Source organism: Falco punctatus (genome assembly GCF_963210335.1).
Source record: "Falco punctatus genome assembly, chromosome: 3".
Classification (NCBI taxonomy): Eukaryota; Metazoa; Chordata; class Aves; order Falconiformes; family Falconidae; genus Falco; species Falco punctatus.
This window is the reverse complement of record NC_137582.1, coordinates 4546258-4558776: the sequence shown is the minus strand read 5'-3', so window position 1 is coordinate 4558776 and position 12519 is coordinate 4546258. Positions and strand designations below refer to the sequence as shown.

Here is a 12519-nt window from a genome sequence, read left to right as displayed (position 1 = left end):
TTGAGAACTTGTTCTGGGCATGATTTGTCTTGGGACTAGATGTGATGTGAGCCTCAGGTCAATCCCCTGACTGTTTCAGAGAACAAAACGGAGAGGAGGAAGGGGAGGAAAGGCGTGCAGGAGCAGTCAGAAAGAGGGAGTGGGAAAATGTTGACTCAGAAGTGCTACAGGGCTTGGTGCAGTCAGGTGTCTCAGTGCCAAAGAGATATAAAACACAGTGTGGTCCAGATGCAGAGGTTTTAGCGTTGTGCTGGTGGTGTGCAGGCTCCAGAAGACCTGATCGTTTGGTGCTTACCACAAAGCTTCCAAGATGTATGAACCCAAAGAGTGACAGTCAACCTGCTTGTCCTTGGAGGTTTTTTTTCCTTGCGGTTACAAGAATCCAGCTTGATGGCTGATCTGTCTTGTTGCATCCCTGTGATGCACACAGGCCCTCCTGGTGGTGTGCCTGGCTGCCAATTTGTACTGCCGTTGATTTCTTCAGATAGGTGGCCAAGGTCAGCTGTAGTCCAGGGAACTGTCAACTACTGCCCAGCTGGAAAGCCAGAACAGAGGGGCTGTTGGTTTCAGGAGGAGTTGGGAAATGGTATACCAGAAACACAGCCCAAATTGCTGCTGCTTTCAAAGCTAGTCTCCTCATATTGCTGGAGTGGAACATCTTCCCTCTTCCCAGCCTCTTTTCTGAAGCAGAGGAAGTCTCAGAGATGAGTAGAGATAATGTTTCTATGTCTGGACAAGATTAACTGGCAAGTGTTGGCATCCTTGCTTTCCTGGGGGGGTGATACACCAGGTGGCACTTACCTTGGATGCTCTGTCATCTTCTTTAAAATAATTGCCAGTGATCACAGACTTCTCTTACCTAAGCTGCAAAAGTAGAGGCCAAGTTCAACAAGAGGAGGTCTGAGAGAATCAGGTCTTCTGTGTCATATAGATAACCAGGAAGATTGTCAGTGGTTTCATGAGGTCATTTGAAAATTTCCACTCTCCCTCATTTACTTTTTTAGTAAAACCCTTTCTAGTGTAAATTTTACACAGAAAAAAATGGAAAAGGTTCACATGCAAAAGAAAAAAAAAACCAACACAAACAAATGCAGAACTCAAATATTTTTTTTTAAAACAACATTTTTCAGGTTTTGCCTTTTGCTAGAAACAAGTAGTTTCTTGAGGAGCAGCAGCAGCAGTCAAGCCTGTTTTTCTGTGAACTCCAAAACGTCCCTCAGTTCTCTTGAACCTTGATCTGCCTCCTCATCCTCACAGGCAGATAAGTATTCCATGAAGGGCTGTCTTGTAATACGAGTTATCTTATTCCTGCAGTTCTCTCCCATGCCTCTGCGTGCCACCCCACCTTGCAGGACCCCCAGATCCTGTTTCTTTCCTGTAACTGGCCAGAGGAAGAGCTGATCACATTGCAGCTGAGTCTGCTCGCTGTGTGTGGTGAGTTTTGGGCCCTTTTCTGTGAATTCACAGGTTGGCCAGATGGCAAGGCCAGCAAAACAGATTACTATCAAGTTCACGTTACAGCTTCTTCTAAGTGGTGGAAATCGGTGAACAACTTCAAAGCTATTGGCGAGGAAGGACAGATAGGCAGAGATACAGATATAGGTGGCTCATTCTTATCAAGAAATGAGAACAAACCCAGAACTAATTCGAAAAAGAAAAGTTTCTTATGGCTTGGTTAAAACTTGTAAACCTGTTCCTCCATGTGGGAACCCAGTGGGTATCTGAAAGGGCCAAATGTTGTGACCAAATCTGTACTTTTCCGTTAGAAGCAATAGCTCTCAAAATGGGGGAACTGTGTTCCCATTGGGGTATAAAGGTCTTTTCGAGGGAAAGCAGAGAGGCTCCCAGGTCTCTTCGGCTGTGGAGAGGGTGAAAACTGCTGGGCACTCACCCCTGATGGTACGTGACTGTATAAGTAGCACTTCCAGCTACTCTGCCCCAATGGATTGAATCAGTTTGTCCCCTCACCATCCCAGGTAGGCATCTAACAAGACAGATGACAGGCCATCCCTTGTACATGCTGGTGGTGAAGTCCAGGCAGGGATGGAGGAGGAAAGCCCAAATCTAAGCAGTCTGAGAACCTCTGAAACAGTTCTCCAACGCATCCCATGGAGGTGACCTTACTGACAGCCTTACTGGGACACATTATTTTCCTTGATCATCTAAGAACCCAAAGGAAGTCTCCTCAAGAGAGGCAACTTCTTGCAGGGAACATCTGACCATATTGCGTGTGATCTCCAGATGAAACCAGCCAAACCTAAGTCCTACCCTGGATCGGAAATAAGCGTGGCAGTGCATGGCTGTGTTTCACTAAACTGGATCCCTATAATTTAAGGTAGTATGAGAAACATGCTGTCTTCCCAAGCTACACCCACAAGAGGACTACCCAGAAGGCTGTTGCAGCTGATGGCCTCAGGTCTTGATTTATCATGGCTTAAGCATTCAGGGCTGTGTTCTTCAGCAGTTACCGAAGCACAGTTGATACAGTACTTTTCTTATGGTTGTATCTTCCAATGGGATATGGTTTAGCAACATCTGATAATGGTCAAGGGTGGGAATTTATGCCAACAGGCAGTTTGGGCAACACAAAGCAGTCACCATGCTGGTATTTACTGCAACTTGGTGTGGCTGGAAGAGAAGCTACAGGAAAAAATTGCTATCAGTAGTGCTCCAGATTGGGAGGTTCAGGTTTCATAAGGCGGGAGGTAATGTGGGATGGCTGCAGAGCAGACCAATGAAGGGAGTGAGGAAATGTGGCAGAGGGGTGAGTGGCACAGAAGTTGGCATCATGCTGGCTTGGCGGTAGTTATCAGTCTTATCAGTCATTGTGGATGAGTTCTTCAGGTCTGCTTCTGGGCTGTCACGCACTGCATTTGCTGACAGGCAGTACATTCAGCGTGCCTGGTGAGCTTCAGAGATTGTGGCAGTGGGGGTAATTTCCAGGGCTGAGGCACCCATCTGTCCTGACTCACGGTGCGTCTGCAAGACGAGCTTTGGCTGCATCCTCACGAGTGGATCACAAGAGAGAAGCTGTTTCTTCTCCCCCTCGTTTCCCTGCTGCACACCGCTTCTGCATATGTGTGTGCCTGCCTATCCGATCAGAGCTGCTTTTGAAGCTGTTTTCCATGAACATCTTGAAAGTTTTGTTCCAAGATCAATGAGAAAAAATGACTGTGGGGAGAATAAAGTGAGGGAGGCCTGCTGAATCCTTGCTGCCCGGGATAGGAAGCAGTGAGTGTAATTTCCAGGGTGGCATAGCCTTATCTCTGCAGTCAGGACATGGAAGCAATCATAACAGACCAGGGATGAGCCGGTGTGAGAGGCTGTGCTGACCTTCAGAGCTGAGGTTGCACCTGTGGTTGGCACATTCTTCTTCCTCTCACATGATGTCCCTGTCTTCACAACACAGGACGACATCTTCTCATATTGCTGTGTGTTCCCGTAGGGAGCCGTGTGTCACATGTGGACCTGACATTAGAGACTGTCTTTTGACCATGGAAGGGGAGGATGTCTTTGAGGATGAAAGGGGAAGCTGTGCAAAACTAAGAGGGATTATTCAGTTGATGTGCTGCAGGGACATCATCATCAATGAAAGAAAAAGAGATCCTGGAGATGTCTGGGGAGAAAGGCAGCAGGATTCAGGGAAAGCCCAGACATGTAGGACAGAGAAGAGGGAGCAGTCAGCAGTGCTTGTGTGCCAGGAGACTGGTGTAGTTACATGGCAGCGTTCATGCAGGTAACAGCAGCATCCATGATGTGCTCTCAAATGTCCTTCACAGGATAATACCTTTGTCCTGGTAAACAAGTTACTACCAGTTATTTAGATGAACTATCTCCCTGATCTCTACCAAAACCTCTTTCATCTGCACTGTGAAGGCCATGTTGTTTCTTCTCCCTGCTGAAAGCAGGAGCAGCAAATCCAGTGGAGAGCCAGCCTGTTTTTTGTGGCAGTTTCTCTGATGTAGATGAACCTCTGAAGTGTGTGACATCAGGAAGATGTTTTAATCTGAATTATGCTTGCCCATCTGAGTAACAGGTGCCGTTATCCTCTTTTCATTATCTCACAGCCAGGGCTGCTGCCAGCATGAGTAAGAAAGGTTTGAATTGCAGGGATGGAGTAGTTCATTTCTTTCCGGAGGCTGTTGTCAGAGATGACCAGGCCCAAATGTCCATCATGGGGATGAATGATGTGTAGATGAATGAGGGAAGAAGCCTACTTCTGAGAGAAATAAAGTGTCCCTCATGAATAACGCAGTCTTGCTTCAAGATTCAAGACATCTAAAACCTGTCGTACATTGAATGTGAATGAGGCTTTGCTGCTCTGCAGCTACACACTGGCCTGAACGTGACCTATAAATAACTTGCCACTGCCACATTTAATTGTTCTTTTTGAACAATGGCCATATATTTGGCCTGGTACCAATGCACATCTAGAGACAAACCTCTCCCAATCTCTGACAGAGCCCAGTGTAGAAAAACACCTTTTGCTTTACGCCACGCGGGCTCCAAGTAGAGCAGGACCTATGTTTTCTAAGACATGGAGATCAGCAGAGATGGCATGGAGAATGCCAGTAATAGCTAAACACATGTACCACCCCAGAGTGGTGCTTAGCTGCAGTCGTCCCTGGCCAGTGTTAACCTCCATGGGTGGACCAGGCATGGACTTTGCCTGGGACAGTGCTGGTTGCTCCAGGGTAAGGCCAGGATGGGATCTGTGATAATGATTTAAGAGTGTGGACAGTCATGAGTTGGTGCTGCTTGTCCCAGTTCAGTTTGCTAGAGTAAATATTACCTTGTAGTACTTGGGGTGGTTACTATGTAGATGCCACACACTGAAAGTACTCAGCATTTTTTCCCATAATGTTTTATTTTTGGTATGGATTTACTTAGTCTGGACAGTCTGCTTCATTGCAATAGCATGAAGTTGTTTATTGAGACCTTTTTTGCCCCAGAAGCAAAGTGTTATTCAAGAGAATTTGTATTGGAGGACAAGACAGACGTTATGGGCCTGTCTATACCCTGCAGCTGAGCGTGGTGCAAAGATCACTGATGTAGATCTGAGCAAGCTGGTCTGTCCGCATGAGGCTATACAATGCCAGAGAAACTTGCTGGGGGCCTGAATGCAGGCACAGCATTTTTGTTGATAAAATAAAATCTATAAAATCATGAGTGACACACAGAAGAACAGGGCATGATTGTTCCTGGTCTTTTCTATAGAGAAGGTGGGGACATCAGATGATAGTAATGGGAAAGAAGTGAAGAAGCAATGGTGATTTTTTTAAAGAACAGATGGTTGCTCTGTGGACCTTCTTGCCACAGGATATTGCAGGTGCTAAAAGTTTATACACTTTCAAGGGACAATGCTCAAGCTTGTGGAAGAGAAATCCATTGTGTGTTACTAAAACCCCTGACACCATATCTGACTTTGGAAATCCCTGAGCTCCAAATGATGAAGCTGGGTACATGAATACTTGCAGGAAATGTCGCATTTAATTATACTATTCCTATACTCTTCCTCAGCTGTCTGCTTGTGGTTGCTGTTGGATTCCAGGTAGCTGTGCCCTGTGTTCCGCGGCACACTATGGTTGTGGCCTTGTACCCCAGCAAAATGTCCCCTTAGAAGTGAGAGAAAGCTATTTGGGTTGTCCTCCTGAATGGATCTCACATAGATGGTAATGAGGAGTTTCTGTGTTTCATCTGAAAGGCACCATGGAAAAACAAGCTTTGAAAGAGGCTGAATGTGTTTTCTCCAGACTTTCATAGCTACTTTCTGGCAAATAAGAACATAGTATTCCCTTCTTTTCTAGAATTGCATATAGTTGCACATGGTCTTTGAGAGTTTTCACTGGAGAATGGACAAATCCTGGAAAAATCAAAGGCAGAGAGGACATCAACAGAGTACTTACTTGGTGTCAGCCCTTACAGTCTGACCCTTTGCCTTCCTTGCCTACACCTTCCTGCAGTTCTGCTTGATGTCTGTAGCCCAGCGCTTCAATAACTGGGAGGAGACCTTTTTGCGGTGCGTTGGTGCTCTGCAGTCCAGAATTGGAGTAACATTCTGAGACATGACATTTCTTCATGCCAAACTATTCTTGGTGCCAACCCGGATGAGCTCTGTCTTGAAAGGCTAAGCAGCTGGGAGGTATTATGAGAGAGAGAGAGAGAGAGAGTACTAATGACATAACTTCCAATCAAGGTGAAAGCTATTTAGACTGTCCTTGATCATTCAAATTACATCTTATTAAATATCAGACAAACCTGCTTGCTGTGGTCATGTTTCTGTATTGTGGGACCTCAGCAAACTGGTTAGTATACTAGAGTAGCATAGGTAGTATTTACCTAGGTGTGGTCTATTGTAAAGCTCCATCTATACCTTTCTCACTATTATCTCAGTCCCAGGGCTTGTTAGGGGATGCATTTGCTTTGCTTAATTTTAAGGTCTTCTGTTTGATCTTTCTTCTTCACCACGGAAGAGAAATGCCAATGTCATGCCTAACCTTTCTCTTTAAACCTTGTGTTTCTTATGGCTTACATGGAGTCATCTCTTCATATGGTAAAGGGCAGTGGCATTCATGTAGAGAAAGTTTGGCTGAATTTTGGTAGCTGAAATCTGCCACCAAGGCAATTCTTTCGGCTTCTGCCTTTACTTGGTAAAGGTAAAACCCAACACTTGGAGACTAACCGTATGCACTGCAGAGGGCTGTTTCCTGGCATTAATGATCCTCTGCATCCCGATTGCTCTGGCAATTACTGACCTCCTCATTTTTCCTGGAGGCAGTCTCTGATGTTAAGGATATAGTAGTTTGTTTTAAATTTGAGATATACTGAATTTCAGAGAACATGCACTGCTGGAGTTTGCTTTTTTTGCGTTGCTGTCTGTATTGCTGGATAGATTCTGTAATGCTAAAGTAACAGAGAGTTGAGTCTTTCTTTGGTGTATTCTGAAACCTCTCAGAGTATTGAAGGCAATGACTAAGGTGCCAATTCCTTAAAGCCATACTGTACTGGAGAAATGTATGACTCTGATCCCCTATGCATGAATCTATTTGTAAAGTCTTATTCCAGCTTCATGAATAAAATCCTTTCTTTACCCCAGCTTCATGGTGAAAACATGGTAAAAACCATTAATCCGATATTGTGGGAAGTAAGTATGATGGGGGCAGAACAGAATTCAGGATTTCTGGATGTTCTATATGCTAATGTGAATTGGAAAGAAATTAAAGCCTGCTGGTGTCTGTGCTTTCCTATCTGTAAAACAGGGATATGGATGTATTTCTATCTTATGGGAGAGCTGTGAGTCCCAAGATAGTTACAAAGTCTGTGGCAAATCTTAAAAAATCAATTGCGAGATACTGTGTAAGCATGTAATATTAATGTTTTAGAATTTCCCTAAACTGTCTCCAGTCAGTAAAGTGGATATCTTTAGCGAGAGGGATATAGTGATATCAAAAGAAATCTTTTTTCACCCCAACCATTTCCTTTAGAACCTGAAGTGAAAGTTGTTTCCACCAGCTGCCGTCTCTGCAACCATCTGGAAAATCACATTTTCTGAAGCTTTCGTTCTCTTTATCAGCTGTAACTAAAGCTATAAAATGGAAAGATGTCCCTGGTTTAATTAACACCCCTGTAGTTCAAAAGCTGATCTTAGTAATGAGAGGCAATTATGGCCTTTATTGAAGGACAGTCAGGTGGAACAAACCCATCATCAATCTATTGAAGATACTTCCCTTTCCAGGTAATTTGGAAACTGCTTTTTATGATGAACAGGCTGCCTGGCCCAGTGCAACAGGTGAATCTCTGTTTGCTTTGTAACCTGGAAAGAACTTCCTATTTTGAGTTATGTGCTTCTTTTGTAAACTGTTTTTGACATCCCATCCATCTGCCAACAGCTAGCAACTGAGCTAAGGAAGTACCTGTTGCTTTTTGGAGGGCATTCTTGCTGGTTTTCTCATTTTAGTTTCCTTGTCCACTGTTGCTTTTCATGTTGAAGGTTGCCTGGTGTTCCTATTTTTGATCTAGCAATACTGCAGACTCTGGTGCACCCACATTCTGAGGGCTATGAAGAATTCTACACCTCAAAAATTATTTGGTAGAGCTAGATAAGGTCCAGAGAAGGAGATTGAAATGATCAAGGGAATGCGATTTCTCTTATATGAGCTAAAAAGGCTGTGGCTCCAATTCAGACAGGAGGAAACTGAGAGCAGAGATAAAGCTGAGTTTAGCTGAAGTCGTGAAGGTGGTAGATAAGGTCAATGTAGAACTTTAATACTAGAGCTAAGCAGCACTAGCTGAAACAAGGAGATTGCTTGAAATTATGAAGTACCTTTCACCACAGCAGATAGTGAACTTCTGGAATCTGTTGCCAAAGGAGGCTGAGGAGGTGGGCAGTGTGAACAGTTTAAAAAAAAGGTAGTAGGCAAATTCAGAGCAGCAGGTCCATGACCTGAGTCCAAAGGTGATGGGCAGGGCTGAGGAAGTAGGAGGGGAATGGTCCTGCCTCAGTCATGTCTCAGGTGCTGTCCGGCCTCCAGCTTCTGATCTGTAAAAGCATGGGTCTGCTGTACACCCCATGTTTCATCTGCCAGCCCTCTATGGATATCCTGGTATCTCAGGAGTCTCCTCAGGAGAACGATGCCAGGTGCCTCTTTCTGGAAAGCTGATTTAAACCTTTGGTGTCTACAATGCAGGCACCTACACTGGAGGTAGTCACTAAGGGCAGAGCTCTACTCATGATCAAGGTGCCTGCATTTGGCTGTTTGCATGTAGTTGTCCCTTGTGCAGTAGGCGTCTAAATTCTTCTGCTGTCAAGAGACATCTGGTCAGTCTAATGAGGACCTAACGAATACACTCAGTGGAAGAGCCAGTACTGTTGTTTCATCTTGTCATAAGGTAGACTTGGGTTGGTCAGTTAAATAACTCACTACTGCCTGGTCTCATTAAATCTTTGTCAACTATAATGGGCGCTTGGACACCTAGCACACATGTAGATACCGCAATTTAGGTATATTCATCTCGAGCTGAGAGTTCTGTCCCAAGATTGCTATTCAGTGACTAAGGGGAGTCTAGATAGCGGTACCCACATGGTCAATGCACACCGCGGCCAGGTGAGTCCCAGCCATCCTATTTTGGAGACTTTGGTACTGTCACTTAGAATCTCAGCTGCAAGAAATGTTAATTTTTAAAGCAGTGTGATGTGAAAAAGTGACATTTCAGATATTTTTTTTCAAATTTTCAAAATAAACCCTCCCCCCTTATGGTTTGACTTAGAATAAAGTCTTAACCGTGATTTTACCATCTGTAAACTATGCTGTGAAACATGCTACATCCTCTGTCCTCGGTTAGTTTAACATCCTGATGAAATTGCCTTTGCCAGACTAGCTGTAAAAGCTGTAAAACTATAAAACAAGCTGGTAAGTTGCTTATTCGTCAATAATTAAAGATGGAGCAAGCGTTAAATCCCCAAAGTCCTGTGGTGTTCCAGCAGTGAGTGGCTTTCATAGGGTCTCTAGGAAAAAGGTTTGTTCAGTATGGAAGAGTTTGAAAAGGAATTCCTTTGGTTGGTGGGCCTGTGGTTGTTAACTCCATGCTGCCAGCAGACACAGAATTTGGATGCCACCAGCATACTCTGGTTTTGGGACAGGGCAACACCAACTCCTGTGAAAAATACTGTGGAAAAGTCCACCTATTTTCAAAGTTCCCACTACTGCATGTGATGCAGGATGGACATGAAATTTCTGTAGCGAACGAACGTGATACAATCTTCTTTAGGAGACTGCACAGTTATTTGAAGTAGGATGGATTGCCCATTCTTTCATCTTTCCCTCCCCTGTGTGTACCCTTTGTTGTCATGTCCTATTTGCTTCAGGTCCAGGACATGAGTGAGAAGATAAAACGACTTGTCTGATTGCAGTGTTCCTGTAGCTTTGGATCTGGCTGCAGCATCAGTCTCTGCGATACACGTGGCTTGCGTGAAGCAGAAGCTGTGGTCGTCACCTGCCTTGCTGACTGTCCTGTCTTTTCCTTCCCCCCACCAGGTTATGGACATGCTGCCCCAGGGACGGACGCGGGGAAGGCCTTTTGCATGTTCTACGCAGTCCTGGGGATCCCACTGACACTAGTCATGTTCCAGAGCTTGGGCGAGCGGATGAACACCTTTGTCAAGTACCTCTTGAAGCGCATCAAAAAGTGCTGTGGGATGAGGAGCACTGAGGTCTCCATGGAAAACATGGTCACTGTGGGTTTCTTCTCCTGCATGGGAACACTCTGCATTGGAGCAGCAGCCTTTTCCCAGTATGAGGAATGGAGCTTTTTCCATGCTTACTATTACTGCTTTATAACATTGACTACGATAGGGTTTGGAGACTATGTGGCCCTGCAGACCAAAGGGGCCCTTCAGAAGAAGCCTCTCTACGTGGCTTTTAGCTTTATGTACATTCTAGTGGGGTTGACAGTCATCGGGGCATTTCTAAATCTGGTTGTTCTCAGGTTCTTAACCATGAACAGCGAGGACGAGAGGCGGGATGCCGAGGAACGGGCATCCCTGGCAGGGAACCGCAACAGCATGATTATCCACATCCAAGAGGACTCCCAGCATGGTCGGCCACGGTACAAGGCCGAAGTAACAGACCTTCAGTCAGTTTGTTCCTGCATGTGTTACAGGTCCCACGAGTACACCAGCCGGGTGGTGTCCCACCAAAATTCGTTCAGCTCAAAGCTGAACCCCCAGTACTTTCACTCCATCTCTTACAAGATAGAGGAGATCTCGCCAAGCACATTGAAAAACAGCCTTTTCCCATCTCCTGTCAGCTCCATCTCACCTGGGTTGCACAGCTTTACAGATAACCACAGGCTGATGAAAAGGCGAAAGTCCATTTAAAGGGATTTGTCTTCTTTGCTTTCCTTGTTTTCCCCAGTTCTTTTCCATTGTTTTGGGTTTTTTGTTCCTTGAGTGAGACGGAGCGAGGCCAAAGGGAGCAACGAAAGCCAGTCCTCCTCTGAGACTCAGCTTTTGAGCATGACGCATGGATTATTACTGTTCCAGCAAAGTATGCCTTACATTACCCCCTCGGTGGATGTCAGAGGATTCAAGGTGACGTGAAGTGGGTACCAAATCCAAAGTTGCACACACAGCTGGGAGCCTTCATGTGCCACTGGCACTCCTGACCTAATAAACTATTTTCCTCACGAGCAGGTTGCAGCGTGCGTGTGTGCTTGCGTGCGTGTTGGGTGCGTGTGCGTGTGGGTGCGCGTGCAATTCCACAACTAGTGCCATGTGACAAAAATTGAAGCATCAGGTATTATTTTTTTTTTCCCTTGAAGCAATTGTGTTGAGCCTGCTTTTAACTTTTAGATTGCTTCCAAACGGAACGGGGAGGGTGGGAGGGGAGCCAGTTTTGTTTTTTGCCAAAACAAGCATGCGCCATAAGCAGTCAATATACCAGGTGTATCATGATAAATTTTTTAATGCTAGATTTTAGATTGTACTAACATTTAAAAAAGGCAGGAAAAGATGGATCATTTTAGCTTGCCAGTTCAAAATTAAAAAAACAAAAAATAAAATAAAGCATGCACTTTGTAAAACTGGTATGCATAATAAAAACACAAGAAAAAATATCAATGGAATTAATAATCAAAAGCAAGTTATCCTATTGATTTAACTATATTTACTTTTATCATTTTCAACTGTTCCAACAATTTACAAGTGGGATTTTTAAGAGAAATTGGGACAATTGTTGGAATTACAGAGTGTATTTTGTTATTTTTATTTTATTTATAAAATTATTATTATTATTATTATTATTATTATTATTATTAATAATTTGTGCAGCAATTACCTGCATGAATAGGAATTATATTTTTTGGAATGCTTGGATTAGGATGGGTATAAATAGGTGGATGTATATTTTTTCTTATATAATAGTGACAGGGCATTCCTTGTTTTAAATAAAAAAATAAAGATGATTGTCTCTAAATGCTTTTGATTTGTAAATAATGGAAAGCCTTTGTTGGTCTCAGGAAGAATTCAAGGGACAGTATCTTGTGTTTGGCTCACTGGGAACTTGTGAGATTAGCTGTGATATTGCTTTTTTGCCAGGCAGAAAGGCAAAATGGATTTAGCAGTGATGGGCAAAAGCAGTTTTACTCCAGTGTTTGGAGGGTACCATTGGGAGTGATTGCCTTGGCAAGTTGTAGTGCAACATGTTAAGACCATGTAGTAGAGTTGTTCCTTGGAGATTGTCCATCTCTTGGTTGTTCATCTGGACCAAACAGACTTTACAGACTGATTTAGAGGCCTAATCCAGCTCCCTTTTAAGACAACAGGAATTTGCAATTGTTACAAGGGATTTAGTGCTTTGGGAGATTTATCTTTGGTTTGACAAGGGTAGGACTGGGACTTTCATAAACCTGCACCTTTGTCTCTAATTTAATCCTATCTTTTAAATCACCTTTAATGTTAATTCACCATATAAACCCCATCTTTTTTTTGGCACTAATCACATCCTGCTGATTCTATCATTT

General features: G+C 44.0%; 1 protein-coding gene across 1 annotated transcript in view; it reads left to right on the top strand.

Annotated features, from left to right (window-relative positions):
* The window catches only part of KCNK9 (potassium two pore domain channel subfamily K member 9), a gene marked incomplete at its 3' end in the record, with an annotated part of 84062 nt that extends 73186 nt beyond the window's left edge, over positions 1–10876 (top strand). The window contains exon 2 of the mRNA XM_080378893.1: positions 10035–10876. Coding sequence (XP_080235019.1) covers positions 10035–10876 — 842 coding nt within the window. The remainder of the gene's footprint in view (positions 1–10034) is intronic.
* Positions 10877–12519: the final 1643 nt, after the last annotated feature.